Here is a 19,310-nt window from a genome sequence, read left to right as displayed (position 1 = left end):
GTAAGCAATCAAAGAAGTCACATATCGTTTCACTGTTCTTACAGTAACTATTGGTGATGAGCTATTTGAAGTCCGTATTAAACTTTAAAACTACAGTATTTGTCTATAAATCATACTAAAGAAACTTTGAGTTACGTGATTAAGCTTGAGCGGCACAGCGATGTGGACTTTTACATATTTTCTTTTAATCAAAATATTTTAAAAAACAAAAACGAATTAATTATAAATATATAAACAGTTCTTATTTACATCAACAAAACTCACCTTAACAGTACTTAAGGGACATATAGGGCCATTACTACCACTTTCCCGTTCAGAATATCTTCATAAGGTTGCGATGTTTAAACCAAAAATTCGTAATACAAAATTAAAATGTCAAAACGAATCAAAATATCAGGAAATAAATAAATAAATGTGGCAAGTTAACATTTTGTTACAGCAGTGCTACCACCTGAATAGCCAGCGGGAAATTTAAATTCCAGCCCGGTGCCGAATATGTCCATGGTTGGCAACAATGAATTTAATAATCGCGCCCTCGATGACGTAACTAAAAGTTCATTTGGTATCGGTTATATAAAGCATTCTTTTATTGAAGACTACATTTTTTATTATACAGGGTGTCCCAGAAATAAGTGCAAATATTTTAACTGGTAGTATAGTTCAACCTCAGAAACACGCCTATGAGGTTTTTTTCGCGAAAAAAAAATTTCAAAATTCGAATTTTTTTGGAATTTTTTTTAGTTTTTAATTAAAAAACATAATTTCTTGATAATATGGCAACATAGGTATTAGATTAAATTTACAAGAAAGAAAATCCAGAAAAGATCCGGTGGTTCTCAAAATTTTAGCAAAAAATCATTTTTTTGGAAATTTTCAAAGTAAAATAACTCCTATATTTTGGACTTATTTAAAAAACGATAAAGAGAAAATGTGTTTCTTTTATCGAGATCTACCACCCCTTAAAATATTTGCACTTATTTCTGTGACACCCTGTATATCAATGTATATGACAATATGACAGTTTCATTTATCAATATTGATTTAAAGTTTCTAAATTACTAATAAAGCATATCTGAACGAATGTCACATTAGTTGGTACTATTTAGGGCCTATTATAACATTAAGACATGGGTACGTACCTCTACTTCTACTACTATTTTTCTCGTATTTAGGGTTGCTTGTAGACTATATAATGTACTCGGTTTCCGTAATTTTTTTAGTGGGGGTGCTTCTTCCAAACGCCCTGTATACATTAATAATACAGCGCGTTCCAAAATATCAACTATCTCGAAAAAATACACTGCAATAAAATCATAATATTTATTTCTCTATGTCGAGATAGTCTCAGAACGCGCTGTGCTTTACAAACACCCTGTGTAACGTCGTAGCCTTTAACTGCTTTTAAACAGAATTACAACTATCAGTGATGATTTTTCGAGATTTCTCGTCATTTTTGGAGATAATTTCGAAGAAATAACACTATATTATTACACTAAGAAACAAAGATTGAAGTTTAACATAGCAAAAATGTTATTAAATATTTTACCCCAGTTTGGCTGTAGGATACGGCTTATTTTTTGTACCTCGGTTTAAGTATTTATTGTTAAGTGCAAATAAAACTGTTTTAAATGTGATTAAAACGAAATATATATGAATATACTTTATGGAATAATAAATATGTAAAAACAAATGGAGTATAAAGTAAACGCGCATTGTGCCTCACTTTGATTATTTAAGTTAAGCACTTATTAATTTTAATAAAATTGTTTGAAAAAATGTTCAATTGTAGTTTTATTTAAGTACCACTTGAAAAAGTCATACGAAAACACAGTGGCGGATACAGATAGGGGGGAGGGGCTATGGGGTTCTGGACCTATGCACCCAAAAGTCTATAAATTGGGTTAAATATTAGGCTTTCGAGTTAAAAATGGCGCTCTAAAAAGCATATTCTACATTACTTTTTCCTTTATCCGCTCCTGATAAAACATCTGTTATTAAAGAGTACAGAAAGGTTTAATGTTTGACCACAAAATATGCCCGCAATTTTTTAAATGCATATATTTTTACACTGAATTTATGTTTTTAAAATATAGCAAAAATTTTGGCCTAACGGATAACGTTTAAAAAAGATCTATTCCAAAAATGAAATCACAATCTGCACTGAATTGGTTTTGAAATACGATAATTTTTAAATCAAAATTTTTGTATATGTAATTGTATGTTCCATAATTATTAGCTTTTTCAAAAATAAGTTTTGCCAGGTAAAGTTTGTCTAAAGAGTGAGGGAAGGTTTCGACAGACGACGTACAAACAGTGACAATATAACAATCTACCTATGACTTAAAATGACAGACAAACTGCCATTTATCCTCAATAGAGATATACATGTCATTATGTCATTGATAGTTGTGTCTGTCATTTTATTTCATACGTAAATTGTATTTTCTGGAGACTTTATACACTATACTGCATGGTATATACAGGGTGGCGCACCTCATTCGCCTCGGTTGATTATACGAAAACGGAAAGATGTAGAAACAAATTTTTTTATGGGTATATGTAGAGAGGTAATGTGCATAATTTAAAATTATTTTCAAATGTACAGGGCGCCACCTTGTATGGAGAGGCAAATATATATATGTTACGGCTAAAATGGATATTTGGCTAATTTTCAAACTAGCCAGCTATTTTGCTATAACAAATAGTAAAACCAACACCACAAACTGACACCTAACCAACAAAATAACAGCGCTTTTTGCAAAATAGCTGGCTAGTTTGAAAACTAGCCAAGTATCCACTTTAGCCGTAACATAATATATATATTTTGTCTACTATTTCGAATGAAAACACTGATATGTATTCACTTTTAATGATTATAAAATCCTATTAGTAAAAGAGTCACCCAGTTGCTAAAATACCTATTATTTATAATGTTTGTTGTTGTAGTATATAATATTATAATGTTAATTTTAGTATATAATATCTATTAAAATTATCGATACCTACAATATAGAAGGGGACTATTATAGGCTTGGTACATTTTCCGCCGGTGCTGCCACCCTCGGAGAGTATCGTAAACAACTAAAAAACAAAATAATAATATAATAAATAATCATATGATCGAAAAAAAAACGGCGTCAGCGATAGCTATGAAATGAAGATTGTCACTTCCCAGCCAACTGTACGCCGTTTTTTTTTCGATCATACGGTATACATTGTGAAAATTCTGAAAATAAAAATAAAAAAATAAATATTTTGATATCTTCAGAAGGTCTAATTTGTATTATAATTTATTATTCCAGCTAAAAAACTTTTTAGATGAGTTCAACTACGGTAGCGAGCATATAGTTTTGCTAGTGGGGTCATAATTGGGGCTATTTCGGCTATAACGAATTTTTTTAAAGGTACATAATTATAATTTTAGAGATATTCATAAAACATTTAATTACTAGTTGATTAAAAGAAGCATACCATTAATATTGCAAATTATATTTTATCCTCTCATAGTACAGGGTGGCGCCTCTCATACGCCGCGGAGGCTCCAAGGAGAACGACAGTTTCTATTGAAATGAAATTTTGTGAGCATATGTAGGTTAATTCAGAGCATTTTTTAAAAATATAGAGAGTTATACAGGGTGTCCCCAAAAAAACTTACATATCAAAGTTGTGTTTTTTGTAATGGAACACCCTATATATTAATTAGTTTTCGGATTCTGGGAGAAAAATAAAGCTGAGTTCTATAAGAGAAGTATATGACTAAAATGTAAGGTTTTTGACATATTTAACATTTTCTAGAAATAAAGAACAATTTTTAAATTAAATAAAAGCTACTTAAATTGGAATTTATCCGGTATAGCCTAATATGTAGTTAAATTAACTATTGTACTTTAAATCAAATTAAAACTTGATCCAAAAAGTTATACAAGGTGAGACAAAATTAATATTAAACATTGGTCACCTTTAAAAGCATGTTACTCTCTTATTTTAAATGGAACACCCAGTATATTATTCCGACATTCAATGGAGAATTCATGTCTCTTCAAAATACTATTAAGGTTGTCTACCCCTCAAACAAAGATTTTCCTAGATATTTTCATTTACATGATTTGATTTGAGTAGATCCTTATTATTTGACAAAATCTAGGTGGCTGTGATATGTCTGACGTTACTTCAACATAGCTGTCTAATTAATCCAACTTTAACAACTAGTTATCATTTTATGTGAGTTATAACACAAAAAAATTTCTCAGAAATTTGCCAAAAATGCAAACTTATCCTACATCAGAGAGAATCGATATGATTCTATGGTTTAGTTTATAGTTACCAATTAATAGAATACTTAAATGCTCCTGATCTTATCTAGTCTGTTTTTTTATGGGGTTATGTTAAAGACAGTGTTTACAAAACTCGACTAACTAGTGTTGACAACATGAGAGAAATTATTGTAGCTGCCTTTCGAGGTAGAACTCCACATATGCGTTTTAAAATGAAAAGATTCTTTTGAAAAGAACAATTATTTTATGCAGTTAACAGGAAAGGAAGCATTTTGAGCATTTGATTTCATCTAGCTAATTTTTGTCGCATTATAGGTTTATATCTAGTTTTAATTCTGTAATAATTAAAATTTGTTTTAAACGTGTATCTTTTTATTACCCTTGAGTATTTTACTCTACAATCTTTAATTTTTGATAAATTAACAAAAGGTATATCACACAGCCACCTAGATTTTTTTTAAATAATAAAGATCTACTGACGCAAAATCATAAAAATTAAAATATCTGGGAAAATCTTTGTCTGAGGGGTAGGCAACCTTAATAATATTTTGAAGATATATAAATTCCCCATTGAACACCGGAAAAATATACTGGGTGTTCTATTTAAAATAAAGGAGTAACTTGCTTTTAAAAGTGACTAATGTTCCATATTAATTTTGTCTCACCCTGTATAACTTTTCGGGTCAAATTTCAATATGGCTTAACATACAATTGTTACTGTAATTAAATATCAGGCTATACAAGGTCAACTAAAATTTAGGTAGCTGTTATCGAAATTTAAAATTTACTCTTCATTTTCACAAAATGTGAAATAGGTCAAAATCCTTAGATTTTAGGTATATGCTTCTTTAATAAAACTCACCTTTATTTTTTTCCTAGAATCCGAAAAGCAATTAATATATAGGGTGTTCCGTTAGAAAAAACACAACTTTGATGTGTAACTTTTTTTGGGGACACCCTGTATAATTCTATATATTTTTATAAAATGCTTTCAGTTAACCTACATATGCTGCCAAAATTTCATTTCTATATAAACTACCGTTCTCCTTGGACCTTCCGCGTATGAGAGGCGCCACCCTGTATAGGGGAGACTGGGGCACGTTCGGCTATGGGGCACAATCAGCCGTCAGTTATAAAAATTTGAATTTTAAAGTTTTCGCGCCGATTTTGTTCTTAAAAGTTGGCAACAAACCCCCGCCAGATAAAATATCCATCTCATGTGTTTAGTTGGAGGTCAAGAGGTTTTTATTCAGAAAACGGAGATTTTGGCAGAAAAAGGTAAGTTTCGCTAATATTCTTATTTATGGCATATTACCTGTTTATATTCATCCCAGTTTTTCCAAAATCGAGTTGTATTAGCTTTGGTATATGTACTTTAACTGTTTATATTAACATAACCTATAATTTATCCCATTTCAGTGCTAAATAAATTTTTATTTTAAAAAACCGGTTGGGGCACTTTCAGCACTGTTAGTGGAGCACCATCGGCCGGTGGCCGAAAGTACCCCACATCCTAAATGTATTGTACAATTTTATAGATGGTTTGCAATTATAAGCCCAAAACAAATAGGGCTAATATAAATGAAGATACAATGCGGCAGGCCTTGAGAGAAGTTTTATCCAAAAACATGTCCCAAAGAGAAGCTGTTCGAGTTTATGGCATTAAAAGGCAAACTTTGCAGTCCCGAATAAAACAGATATTAAGAACTATGACCGTCGAAGAGTATTTGCAAAGAACTGATGATGATAAACAAAAATAAGGGTAACGACAACAAACAACAACAAATAATGAGGTAAACAAAAATAATTACTTCTTCTTTGTTCGCCCTTTAATTAATTTTTTTGATTGCCAGAATGTAATAGGAATTTATTTTCTTATTCTAGGTAAATACGCTACTAGAAAACTTTTTTCGACATCGCGAGAAGAAAAGCTGGTAAATTATTTGAAGCAATGCTCAAATATGAATTATGGCTTAACTTATGAGCAAGTAAGGGTCATGGTTTATGACTACGCAAGAATTCTGCCAAGTTGCAAATACCCAAAAAACTGGAATACCCATAAGAAAGCAGGAGTTGACTGGTTGTATGGTTTTATGAGGCGAAATCGCACGTTGTCGTTACGAAAACCAGAGAGTACAAGTTTGGCAAGAGGATTGGGTTTTAATAGGAACCGAGTAAATGAATTTTTTAATAATTACAAGAACGTGTTAGAAAAACACAAATTTACACCTGAACGAATTTTTAACCTAGATGAGACCGGTGTGATTACGGTATTGAACCCACCAAAGGTCATAGCTACTAAAGGGAAAAAACAAATTGGTCTTATTGCTTCGGCCGAGAGAGGAGAATTAGTAACTGTAGTAGGAATTATCAACGCAACAGGAACTGCACTTCCTCCTGTATACATTTTCCCGAGAGTGAGAAATATAGAAGAGTATCTGGAACGTAGTCCTGCATTAAGTGCCGCTTTTGGAAATAAATCAGGATGGATGGCCGGGGAATTGTTTGTGAAGACACTAGAACATTGTAAAACATACAAAATGCAGCAGAGAAAATAAAATTCTCCTTCTTATGGATAATCACGAATCCCATACAACTTTGGATGTGATACTTTATGCAAGGGAAAATGGAGTAGTTCTTCTTTCATTTCCACCGCATACATCGCATAAACTCCAACCACTCGATATTGGAGTTTTTGGTACGTTTAAAAGCAAATGTTCGGTTTCTTTAAATGAATGGTTGTCAAGTAATCCTGGAAAAACAGTCACCGTTAAACTTATACCAAAACTCACTAAAATCCCATTTTTAGAAGCATTTACACCACGTAACATAACCAGTTCTTTTGAAAAACCAGGAATATGGCCAGTTAACTCCTTAGTTTTTACAGACCAAGATTTCGAAGCCACTTTGGTGTTTAATGACAACGAACCTACAGGAAATCCGTTAGCTGAGAAACAGGATGGAGGAACCGAAAATGACCTTATTAAACGAGAAGATTTTAGAAACCAACCGTCTACCTCTAAAGAAGCCGTGATATTGCCTGTTCTTGATGAAGTCGAAAGTGAGAGTTCTGTAAAAACTAATGCAGGAATCGAAATGTTAATTCCTGAATTGGTTCGACCCCTCCCAAAAGTTTTTAGACCCAAAACTATGCCAAGAAAGCCTAAAGCTAATCAGGGGAAGTCAAGAATTTACACTGAAACACCCGAGAAAAAGAGAATAGAGGAAATAGAAGAAAACAAGAAAACAAAGCAAGAGAATAGAATTGAAAAAGAAAATTGAAAGTTGAAGAGACTTTACACAGATAATGAATCAGTCAAAAATAAAAAAATAAAACAGGTCAAAAAGAAGGTATTTTCAAGCTCTAGTAGTGAATCATCGGGGTCTGGTTTGGACTATGATAGTGAGACAGAGGAAAACCTAAGTTTCGGATCACTACAAGAGAAAGAGAAAATAGAATTAAATAACTTTATTCTAGTAAAATTTTCAGTGAAAAATATCATAAAAACAAGTTTCTTTTAAAAGTGGTTGCATTATTTTAACAGTTTTAACAGAAAACGTCAATGTGCCGAAACTGCCCCAATAACTGGCTGATTGTGCCCCTATAGGGAGCACAATCAGCCAATATGCAGACATATTGTTATAACTAAATATTTTTTTTTGCAACACGTTATAAAACATTAGTCATGTAAAATAGCTGTGTAAAGAATGTGTCAATTGTCAGTGATTCTTTATTAGAACCTAAAATCGTCTGGAACATTTTTGTAGTAAAAAATCGATTATAAGGCCGAATGTGCCCCAGTCTCCCCTATGTCTATTTAATTTTTTTATTATGTCACGAGCACTTTTTACTCACTTATTTCGTCGAACTGCTTGAATCCATTTTTGCTTTTGTGATGAATCTGAGTGTCTTAAATCGGTGTGAGAAGCTATGAAGCTATAAAATGTTGTTTTGGGAGAGTTAAATATCCGAGAAAGTTGAGTTATTGAATGTTATTGCACCCAAGAACGTCCTAATTACGCTCTCCTTTACGCCTTAACATTTTTTTGGAAATCTTATTAACATTTGAAATTGTTTTTGTACAACACGACGCCGGCGCCGACATCTAGTTCGGATTCCTTTTCACTTATTTTTTACTACCCGAAACAGCGTTATATCACACAAAGTTCGTACCTGAGTATTTTATAGTTTCAATAACTACACTAGCAAAAGCTTAAACCTAAAATACTTAAATATTATGACAAAGCCCGGATTTCAATATTATTTTAATGCTATGAATTGTAACTGCGACGGCTTGAGATTACATACCGAAAATGACTGGTTTCTGCCGTATAGGTACAGCGCTGCAGTCGGAATTTTTTGAAATCAACTGAAATGCACCAAGCCTATAAGTGTACAAGCGATATCCCACTATAAGAATAGCTCTCGGCTGTATCGGAAAGTATTTAGCTCTAGAACTTGGCGGAAAAAAAAATTATAACTAAAGTGGACATGAGAAATTGCTGGAACAAGTTTGTAGAATGGCCGCTGATGGAGGGCGCAACTATGGCAAATAAGAAAATAGAATTTTTACAAAATTCTTTTACAGAATTTCTTCAATCAACGGTATTATACAGGATGCTACAAATTCGAGGTACGGGCATTGCATGGTTCTTGGTAACCGTAATAGATACGAAGATGGTTAAATTGGGGCTATTGGGTTAAGTTGCACTTTAGGATGTCCATTAAAAAAGTTTTAAAAATTTCAAGGATTGCTGAGTTAAAAAAAAATATTTTTTTGAATATCAATTTTATCTTTTCCTGTCGTTACTTTTTAGAAAATCAAAAAACTAATTGCACATTCTCATAGCCAGTTTATTAGAGCTATCTGGTGGTATTTTTACATTTTCAAATTAACTGATAATTTGTGAGATACAGAGGCCAACTTAATTTTTTTAAATACGGACCTTAATTGTTTATTTCAGGCTTTGAAAGAACTTGGTCTCCTGAGTACAATGATATGCCACATCTGCTACTTTTTTTTTGTTTTGGGTACCTTAACAATAACAAAACTATTTAATTGTTATTTAAAACAATTTCAAATTCCGCTTTGGTTTTTTAATTTATAATCTGATTATATTCATCACAATAATATTGATCAGCGCTAATTAACATTGAATAAGGAAAATCAATAAAAATTGTTTTGGACATTTTAAATCAATACATTTCAACATTAAGAGTACAAAAACAATTAACGAGTAATAAAAAACAATTAAAGAGTACAAAATGCATTCGGAAGTATAAGAAGAAGATCTGTTCAAAGAGCTATAAATAAGATTGAAAGAAAAACAAATGTGTGCATTATGGAGGGTGGCAACCCTTTCGAACATGCAGAGCATTAGAAACTAGTTTGTAGAAGTTGATTTATTTATAATAACTACGATTAATATTATGCATATTATTAGAACGTATACTGAGATTTCAAATTCACAATAAAAAAAATTAAAAATAATAGATATCTTTAAATTGCTGACCGGCATAATTTGAGTTTTTCAAATTGGCGTGATTTTTCTTATTCAATGTTAATTAGTTCTAATCACTATTGTTGTGCTGAATATAATCAGATTAAATAAATTAAAAAACCAGAGTCGGACTTCAAATTGTTTTAAATAACAGTTAAACAGTTTTGTTACTGTTAAGTTGCCCAAAACATAACAAAAGTATAGGAGTTCTTTGAAAAAAAACATTTTTACCTGAAATAAAACGTGCAGGTCAAAATACCATCAGATAATCCTAATAAAGTGGTTATGAGAATGTGCAATTAATTTTTTAATGGGTAGGGGAAGGCGGGGCAGAACGGGGTCACCCCAATATTAACCAAAAAAAAAATATTTTTGCATCGTTGTATTTCTAAATATTGTAAATTAAGCCTCTCGCCTTTTTTAACAGTTAAACAAATATTTTAAAGAAAATTATTATGAGAAACCAAAAAGGTGCATTTTGTCCCATTCCGCCCCAGGGGCGGGGCAGGATGAGGTTTTTATATATTTTACCAGAACTCATTAATATGTGGTAAGATTTCCTCTGAAATATAGCGTTAATGGTGAAAAATGGTAGTAATATTAAGTACACACAATTTTATCATAATTTTTTATATTAAAATAGGTAAAACCATTAGACACAATCAGACAAAAATCCACTTAGGATTGGCACTGTTCACAAACAAGCACAAATTCGTCGTCTTCGCTATCAACGCCGGCACAGGCATTGTGTGCCCATTTGTGACACGCTGAACAGGCAATCCATCCTTCAACAGACTTGGACCAGTATTCACAACAGCAAAGACATTCTACGTCACTAGTTTCATCTGAAGATGAAGCCCTAGAAATTTAATGACGCCGTTTTTATTATGGTTTTCGAGATTTCTAGCCAGAAAATGCTTGCGATGCAGAATATCTCTGGTGACATTGCGTTGGCATTCATATTCAGATGAGTTATACAAGCTAAGATTTCTGATTCGACTAATAAAAGCTCTAAAGCTATACAAAGCTTGTTTTGATGCCTTAAAAAGCGTAATGGGTGTATTTTTAATTCAACTAAATAACTATAGGATTCAGTTTTCTTTCAAACTTTCAAACAAAAAATGGATATGCTATTTTCGCTCCAAGTCAATTAAATGACGTATTGAAAAAGCCAATTGAAGCGCGATTTGACAAAGATTAAAAAAAATCAACCGATATTACGGATATAAATTTCACAAGAGGCGAATCATAATGAGTCAGAATCTACCTTTTTAATCGACACTTTCTTTGAAGGGTTTCGCTTAACTTTCTTAATGCTACTTGCTTTACTCTTATTTTCTTTGCCAATAATTTTTCTTTTAACGCCTTCTTTCTTCTTTTGCGAAACATTTTTTGCAGCTGCTGCTGCCTCAGTTCTTCCTTATACGGAGTTGAGGTCAATATTGCAGTTTTACCTCTCTTGCGATTAGCTCTCTTAACTGTTTGCTGGATTTTTGGAATAGGTAAAGCAACTTCTGGCGACAAGCAGGGAAAAGAAGATTTTTTGTTGACACCGGAGGCAGCAAATTCGTTTGGCGTTTTCCATAAAGAGCAACCTGGTAGGGGATTTAAAATGTCACTTGCTGATACAGTTAGAGGAGATTTAGTTGATTTTCTTAGATTAGATATTTTTGTAGCGGGAGGTGTTATTGAAATTGAAGGTTCCGTTGGCGTATGAGCTCTTGGTGAGTAGAAGGATCATTGGCTGATGGAGGGGTATTGTTTGTAATATCCGTGGTAGCAGCTGGTAAAAAATCAACTTCGGTAAAAACGTTTTCATCGGGTGGAAAAATACCAGTTTTGCGAAATCCGTTTATCGCCGTTTTCATGGTGGCTGCGTTTAAAAAGGCACTACCAAAAAGCGTGGAAATTTGAAGTATGGTTATTACCTTTCCTGGATTGCAACGCAGCCATGTCCGAGTTTCATGTTCATAAAATGTACTTAACGGCTTCATGAAGGAAACGTCCAACGGTTGCAGTCTATGACTTGTGTGTGGTGGAAAGCATAATAATATTACACCGTTCTCACGTGCAGGCGAAATTAGGTTAATATTTTTGGTATGGGTTGCATGTCCATCTAACAAAAGAAACACTGGATTTTCTTTTGTTGCTTTAGAAAACGTAACAAATAGCTTAAACCAATTTAAAAAAAGTTCAGAGGTTATCCATCCAGAATCACTAACTTCTACTACTGAACCAGGTGGCAAGCCTAACTCAAATGACTGTTGCTTCCGTTTTCTTGGAAAAATAAGCATAGGTGGCATATATGCTCCAGCAGCAGAAAAACAGATTTCAGCAGTTATGGTTTTTCCTCGTTCGGCGGAAGTTAGGGTGCCAACCTGACGCTTTCCTTTCAAGGCTAAGATTTTGGTATGGCCCTTTGGATTCACAGTCAACCCCGTTTCGTCACAGTTATAAATGCGTTCACCAACTAGCTTATATTTGTCTACTGTTTCCAAAAGAAGGTGGAAAAATTGTGCTACCGCAACCTTATTAAATCCCATAGCTAGAGCTCCAGAAGTTGATTCTGGTTTTCGCAGCGTCAAAGTAGGGTGGCGTTTTAAAAAACATTGCATCCAATCCTTGCCAGCCATTTCAGATGCAGCATTAAATTTATGTTGACACTGATTTCGTATAGCTAATTGAAAAGCCAGACGTCTAAAGTCAATCATGGTTAAGCCAAAAAGTCTTTTTTTGAATTTAAATAGATTAAATAATTTTAAATAGTCGACGAGTTCTATCTCCTGTTCTTGTGAAAAAACGCTGCGAAATTTTCCAACAGATTTATCAACAACAAAGTTTTGTTGATCCTTTCTTTTTTTCGCGACATATCTTTCTAAAGTTGTTTGGGGTACACCATGTTGTTCTGCGGCCCTCCTATACCCCATTTGTCCACTAGCAACGACATCAACTGCTGCGTTCATGGATTCGGTACTCCATTCCAGACTCTTTGTCTACCGAACATAATTTCTAACCATCTGAAAAAATATTAAATTAAGTACGACATTTAACGGGGCAGAACAGGGTACCCCATTGTACCCCACCCCATTCTGCCCCATGTGCAACGTTTACTTTAAAGTAAAATTTTTGAAAGAAACACATGACCTAGAGTAAAGCTAAAGTGATAAAAAAGTTGCTAAACAATCGTTCTCTGCATTACATAACTGAAATAGATTGAAATTTAATAAGCAAATTACTTACGGTGGTTAATATGGACGCCAAAGTTACAAATCTACACGAAAATTCCAGATGATAACGAGACTAACCTCTTGCTCGATGGTTTTTGGACTACTGGCGTACCTACCATGCGACCGATGCTTTTAGGCGACCTTCAGTGCAATTTCGGATATTTTCGTTTATACGTTCGGTTTTTTAATGGCGTACCCCGTTCTACCCCACCTTCCCCTAACGACAGGAAAAAATAAAATCGATTTTCAAAAAATCCGTTTTTTCCAAAAAACTCAGCAATCCTTGAAATTTTTAAAACTTTTTTGATGGCAACTTGTGAACATGCCAGATGCCAAAAAGCAACTTTGCCCCAATTTAACTATGTTCGTATCTATTACGATTTCCGCGATACCAATGCTCGTAGCTCGAATGTGTAGCATTAGGTAGGGTCTCGGTTCAGTATAAAATTTCAGGTCGTCTGATTTAATTGAATAACCTAAACCTAAAATACTTAAATATTATGACAAAGCCCCGATTTCAATATTATTTTAACGCGATCAGCATGAACTGTAACTGCGACGGCTTGAGATACATGAGTTTTGAGATACCAATGCTCGTACCTCGAATTTGTAGCACCCTGGATAGTGGTTGTAGGTAAAAATATTAATTATGAAATTTTCAAAAATTGTACAAGCTAATGGCTATAGGCTTCTACGATTTTTGATTTGCAAAAAAAACACCCACCATATTTTGCTCTTCTTTTTGCTTCTCTTTAGGGTCTCGTATACAATTTCGGGTCGTCCGATTTAATTGAATAGGGGCCCGACGCTCGGAATTCGTCTCTCTGTTTGTGTCCTCCTCCTCCTACGCAGGTCGCTCAGCGGGCTGCCGGCCATCCTTCACCCCAGACTCGATGCCCCTAAACCGAACATACATCACACAAAGGCGCATTTTTCCTCGATGTATTGTAAAAAAAGAACACATTAAGTCACCTGTCAGGTCCATTCACAGAAGCCCCAGCTTGCGGACCGGCGTTGCCAGGTTGTTCTTGCGTAAGATACCTGAAAGAGAACGATTTTAATCAATTGATATACTCCAGGCTAGAGTCAACAAGATAGAAATGGTATATTTTACTACTAAAACAAGACACTCAAACTAATGAGTGAAAGGTTGAGCGAATCCATAATAAGCTGACAGTTCATTATGGGTGTAATACAGGGTGTTTCTTAATGACATGCTAATATTTAAGGAGGTGATTCTTAAAGTTGTTCAAGGGAACATAGTCTTAGAGGATGGAAGCGTGATAAAAAACTGTGACAAATATAAATATTCAGGATTAAAAATAACTAACGATGGAAAACTCGATGAGGGTATAAAAGATCGAATAATATACAAGGCAGGAGGGCAATATCTATGTTGAATGGTGTACTGTGGGACCAGAAAAACATATATAATACGGTAGTGAAAAGCATAATAACTTACGAAAGCGAAGTATGGCAGTTGAAAAGCAGAACAGAGAACATTCTATTAGCGACCGAAATGGATTACTGGAGGAGATCTGCTGGAAAATCGAAAAGAGAACAAATAACCAACAGACAGAGTAAGAGAGATTATGGGAGCTGAACACACAATTGTGGATGATATAAGAACAAAACAACTCATATGGTTTGGTCATGTTCAGCGAATGCCCGATCACAGAATACCAAAACAAATTTTACTGTGGACACCTCGAGGCAGAAATAAAAGAGGAAGGCCGCGACGAAGCTCGGAGGGTATGAATAAAGAACTAGAAAATAGAGAAATAGCTGATGATCTCTGGCTAAATAGAGAAGAGTGGAGGTTAGGTATCGGAAAACGTCGTAGAACGTTCTGAACCGACTTATATATATATGCAGGGTGGCCCATCGAAAACGTTCCTCAAGGCATAACGGCCAGGGTAATTTTTTTTTCAGAAAATTCAAAAACATGTCAATTTTGTTTGTGAGGACGACAACTTTTGCCCCAAAAATGATAGAAAAATCTTCAACCCTCTAAACGGGGGTGTCATCCCCCAATTTTTTTCAAATGGGAGGGGGGTCAAGTGGAGCAGCAATAAAAAGGGCGTTCTATTCTGTATACTTTCCCGCTTCGTTTTTGAAAATCGGTCGAGTCATTGAGAAAATATGAAGGATTGAAATTTGAAAAGTTTCTTTAAACATTTATCAGAGTAAATGATAAAAGGATAAATTCCTTCCACCAATTTGCAGTTTTTCTTATTATTTCTAGATGTTTACGCATTTTTTCACTTGCCACATAGTTGCTAGATAGCTGTTCTGTGACTTAGGCGTTATTTAATGTGTGTTTTTCGGATGAGTGTACTTTCTTTTTGAACGGTGTAGTTAATCGGCACAACTGTCGGTACTGGGCTGAGGACAACCCCAGGGTTTTTCACGAGGTGCACACACAAAATCCTCAGAAATTGAATGTGTGGGCTGGTATTTTTAGAAATTCTATTGTGGGCCCTTTCTTTCTCCCTGGAAATCTAACAGGTGATATGTACTTGGATTTACTGGAAAATACCATCGACCCAGCCCCTAACTGACATCATAGAGAACAATCCTGGATACGTTGAAGCGGAACAAATATTTCAACAAGACGGTGCACCTCCACATTACTCTCAAAATGTGCGTAATTATTTAAACAATAACTTTTCCGGTCGGTGAATAGGACGAAGGGGTGTAATTGAGTGGTCTCCCCGGTCACCTGACTTGACTCGTTTAGACTATTTTTAAAGGGGACACAAAAAAAGTAAAGTGTATAGCACTCCACCCGCCTCATTAGAAGACCTGCGAAGACGAATTATTGATGTTTGTCGCGTAGTGACCCCGCAAGTTCTTCAGAATGTTCGAGAACGGTTTGAAAATAATTTGCATTACTGTATGGAGGTTGATGGGCAACATTTCCAGCATTTGCTTCATTAATAATGTAAGTTTTTTTTTAATTAATTCAATTTATTCGTTTTTTGCAAAAAATACTTTTCATTCTCTTCTTTTCAATCTTCCATACTTTCAAAATGACTCGACCGATTTTTAAAAACGAAGTGGGGAAATATAGAGAATAGAAAGCCCTTTTCATTGAGACGCCACTTGACCCCCCTTCCCATTTGAAAAAAGGGGGATGACACCCCCGCTTAGAACGTTGAAGATTTTGCAATCATTTTTGGGGCAAAAGTTGTCCCCTTCACAAACAAAATTGACGTGATTTTGGATTTTTTGAAAAAAAAAATACCTTGGCTGTTATGCCTTGCGGAACGTTTTCGATGGGCCACCCTGTACACAGATTTCTTAATACAGAAAATGTGTCTTAAGATAAATTTTTGGTCTAAAACACATCTTTATTACGACTTAATCTTTACCTATAAACCTCTAAACACAATAATAATCGGTAAAAAAAGTATAAAAGTTAAAATCAGTATCTCCGCAACCCTCAACAGCTAGAATTCTACATCAAAAACTGCAAACTGTTGTTCCCTCTTTCAAAAATTAAAAAATAACGATTTGCTAGCCTCCTTATAAAATCACTGTTAAAAAAAACTCTGCGAGAAATATCTCAGCCCTCAGCGATTCTAAATTTCTTCTTCGTCGTCTCTTCATGTCTGAAGAATCGTGACTTTATGGCTATGTGCAGCTGGTGAATTTGGTCTTCCATCGTTGGCGATCTTCCGCCTCTCGGAGATTTGATTGAAATGGATGACCTGTAATATTTGCTATTTGGTCAAGCCATCTTGATGGTGATCCTCCTCTGGGTCTTCGGCCTTTTACTTTGCCTTGTACAATGAGTTTTTCAAGGTTGTCTTCACCTCTGCGAGTGATATGATCGAAGTATTGCAGGATGCGTCTATTCTAAATTTATATAGCGAGTTTTCGCTGTAACTGAACTATTATTTTTTGGAAGTAACAACTGGCGATCTTGACTTAACATCTTGAGCTATCGATATAAGAGCACTGTTATTGTTATTTTTGAAAGTAACAACTGCTGTTACAAACTTGGTGAAATCTTGTGTTCCGTTTTTTTTTCGTAACCAAAATGATCTCAATATCATATCAGGAGCCATCATTTTTAGCGCACTGTTCTTTTTTTTGAAAATAACAACTGTTCTGAACTGTTATATCTGAAAAAATAACAGTTGTAAAATAACAAATCGTTAAAGACTAATCCGTCTTTAGTTAACCTACATATATTAACTTTTTGAAAAATGTTGAACCTTGACATAGATATAGATACTTTAACCAAAATTGCCTTATTAGGTGTCGCCGATTGTCATTCCCCATAGTCGTCTATGTAATAACTTGTTATCGGTTTGTATAGTGGTTAACTTTTGATGAAAGATTTTTGTAAGAAACTAGCAATAATAGGTTTTCTTAAACTCTCCGATACCCATTAAAAGCTGACAACGCCGCTGTCTTACCTGTTGCTTCGCTAAGTTACCTGCGATCGCCATCGGCTTTCTTCGCCCATCCTCGTCTCCCGCCGCCGGTTCAAAGCCAACTCGAAACTCTCGGTGTCCGTAAATAAAATAAACTTTTCCCGTCGTGATTACCGTTCGGTGTGAGCGCGCCGTCAACTGGATTTTCGAAATCGCGTCGCTTGCGCGCTGGTTTTGGAGATTTCAACGATAAGGTGATAAAGAAAATCGGCGGAAAATTGTGCGATTCGCGGAAAGTGCGCGTGGAAAACGATGAATTTTCTGTTTTTGTGAGATAGATAATAAAAGGCCTGGACAGTGCAAGACAATGGATAAAACCAAGATTGTTTGGATAATTTTAGCGCTCAATGGAGTTTTCCTTACTCAAGGAATCGAGGAAAGAGGTAAAGGAACTTTAGTTATAGTCCTGCAACTTTTTTTTGTTATATTAATTCAAAAGCTTTTGTAAATAGGAAGGAAATAAGACTTAAAAGACATAAATGCTATTTTTTGCTTCAATAATCTGCAATTCTATTTGGTTTTCAATATTGTAATAACATTAATTTGTAATGATAATTTTTTGTTTGTTTTGTATTATCAAGTTTAAGTCTATACAAAAACTTGACATTGAACTATTTGGGTGCAACCAATAATGCAATAGGAAGAAAAATGTATTTGTTTCTATAATCGTGAATTCCATTTGTTCGCAAATACCACCGAAGTTAAAAATGTGACTTGTTTTGTTTTGGTATACATTTTGTTTAGATTTGTATTGTCAAGTTGATAATACAACCAAGAATTTATATTGTATTTAAAAAATTTCATGTTTTTAACTCTGGAAGTAGAGTTCTTACAGTTTAATCAAGATTTTACCTCAACTTAGCAAATCTCGTAGTGGTAGTAAATACTCATTTCCCAGTGAGTGTCTACTTCAAATCTTATCAAAAATGCAGAATCTATATATCTAAATAGAATCTAGAATATCTAGAATCTATCTCAAACCAGTAAAATTCTGTGTTGCGAGCAGATATCTAATTCTGCTCCAAATTATTATCTGCATGAACATTGTTCTTCTATCTGCAACACCATTTGATGTTAAATCCATGTTATGTTGATATGAAACAATGTTGTTCTAACTTACAGTGTTACACGAATTCAACTCTATAATCTATAAGTACCTAATTATTGATTTACAAAATTTTGAAAAATTAAGTTGTTTAATTAAGATTAATTCAAGAAGATGCAGAAAAAATAGCTACTGAAAAATAACAAAACAACAAATAAGAATAAAGTGCAGAATAAAGTAATTAGAAAATACGATGTAAGTATTAATATGGAGAGGACGCAAAAAATAAGAATAAAATAGCATTAGAAATAAAACTGTCAATCGAAGTAATTGGTAATACACATAAATAAATAATTCAAGCTGAAATAATAAAAGCTTTTAATTTTTGCTATAAAAAAGAGAGCTTAATGTTAAAGTTTGAATGTCGTATTATTGGAAAATATATATTCCCTCATTCTCTAATATCTTAACATCTATTAACAAAATATACCGGGTGCGTCCCAAAAGTGGCTCACCCCTATAACTTTTTATTTCTTCAGATAACAAAACGAGATTTGGTATGTTAGTATATGACATAAATTAGAATTAATTGACATATTCAGTTGTTTTTGGTCATTTCCTGTTTCACTGGAAATGACTACAACTTTTGATTTTTAAATGGCACCCTCAGTACTTTTTTACTTTATTCGATAGAAAATGACATTCTGAATATAATGACATATCATGTGTCCATTTTTGATATACTCGCTTAATAAAAAATCGTATTTTAAAATTCAATCTAGAGTGCAATGGCTATGTTAAAAACACTAATTCTTAA

At 33.9% G+C, this 19,310-nt stretch overlaps 3 protein-coding genes across 3 annotated transcripts in view; 2 read left to right on the top strand and 1 right to left on the bottom strand.

Moving 5' to 3' along the window:
• The first annotated feature begins 6,235 nt into the window (after positions 1 to 6,235).
• LOC115880446 (jerky protein homolog-like) lies at positions 6,236 to 6,832 on the top strand. The gene has a single exon (XM_030897652.1). It carries the CDS (start codon positions 6,236 to 6,238, stop codon positions 6,830 to 6,832), a length of 597 nt encoding a protein of 198 aa, XP_030753512.1.
• Positions 6,833 to 11,461: 4,629 nt separating this feature from the next.
• Positions 11,462 to 12,739, bottom strand: LOC115880445. The gene has a single exon (XM_030897650.1). It carries the CDS (start codon positions 12,737 to 12,739, stop codon positions 11,462 to 11,464), a length of 1,278 nt encoding a protein of 425 aa, XP_030753510.1.
• A 4,612-nt stretch (positions 12,740 to 17,351) lies between these two features.
• The window catches only part of LOC115880442 (epidermal growth factor receptor), a 339,558-nt gene continuing 337,599 nt past the window's right edge, over positions 17,352 to 19,310 (top strand). The window contains exon 1 of the mRNA XM_030897649.1: positions 17,352 to 17,831. Coding sequence (XP_030753509.1) covers positions 17,756 to 17,831 — 76 coding nt within the window. The 5' untranslated portion in view covers positions 17,352 to 17,755. The remainder of the gene's footprint in view (positions 17,832 to 19,310) is intronic.

This window comes from Sitophilus oryzae, unplaced genomic scaffold (genome assembly GCF_002938485.1).
Source record: "Sitophilus oryzae breed Bouriz unplaced genomic scaffold, Soryzae_2.0 scaffold_1623_pilon_pilon, whole genome shotgun sequence".
Lineage (NCBI taxonomy): Eukaryota > Metazoa > Arthropoda > Insecta > Coleoptera > Curculionidae > Sitophilus > Sitophilus oryzae.
This window is presented reverse-complemented; position numbering and strand designations above follow the sequence as displayed.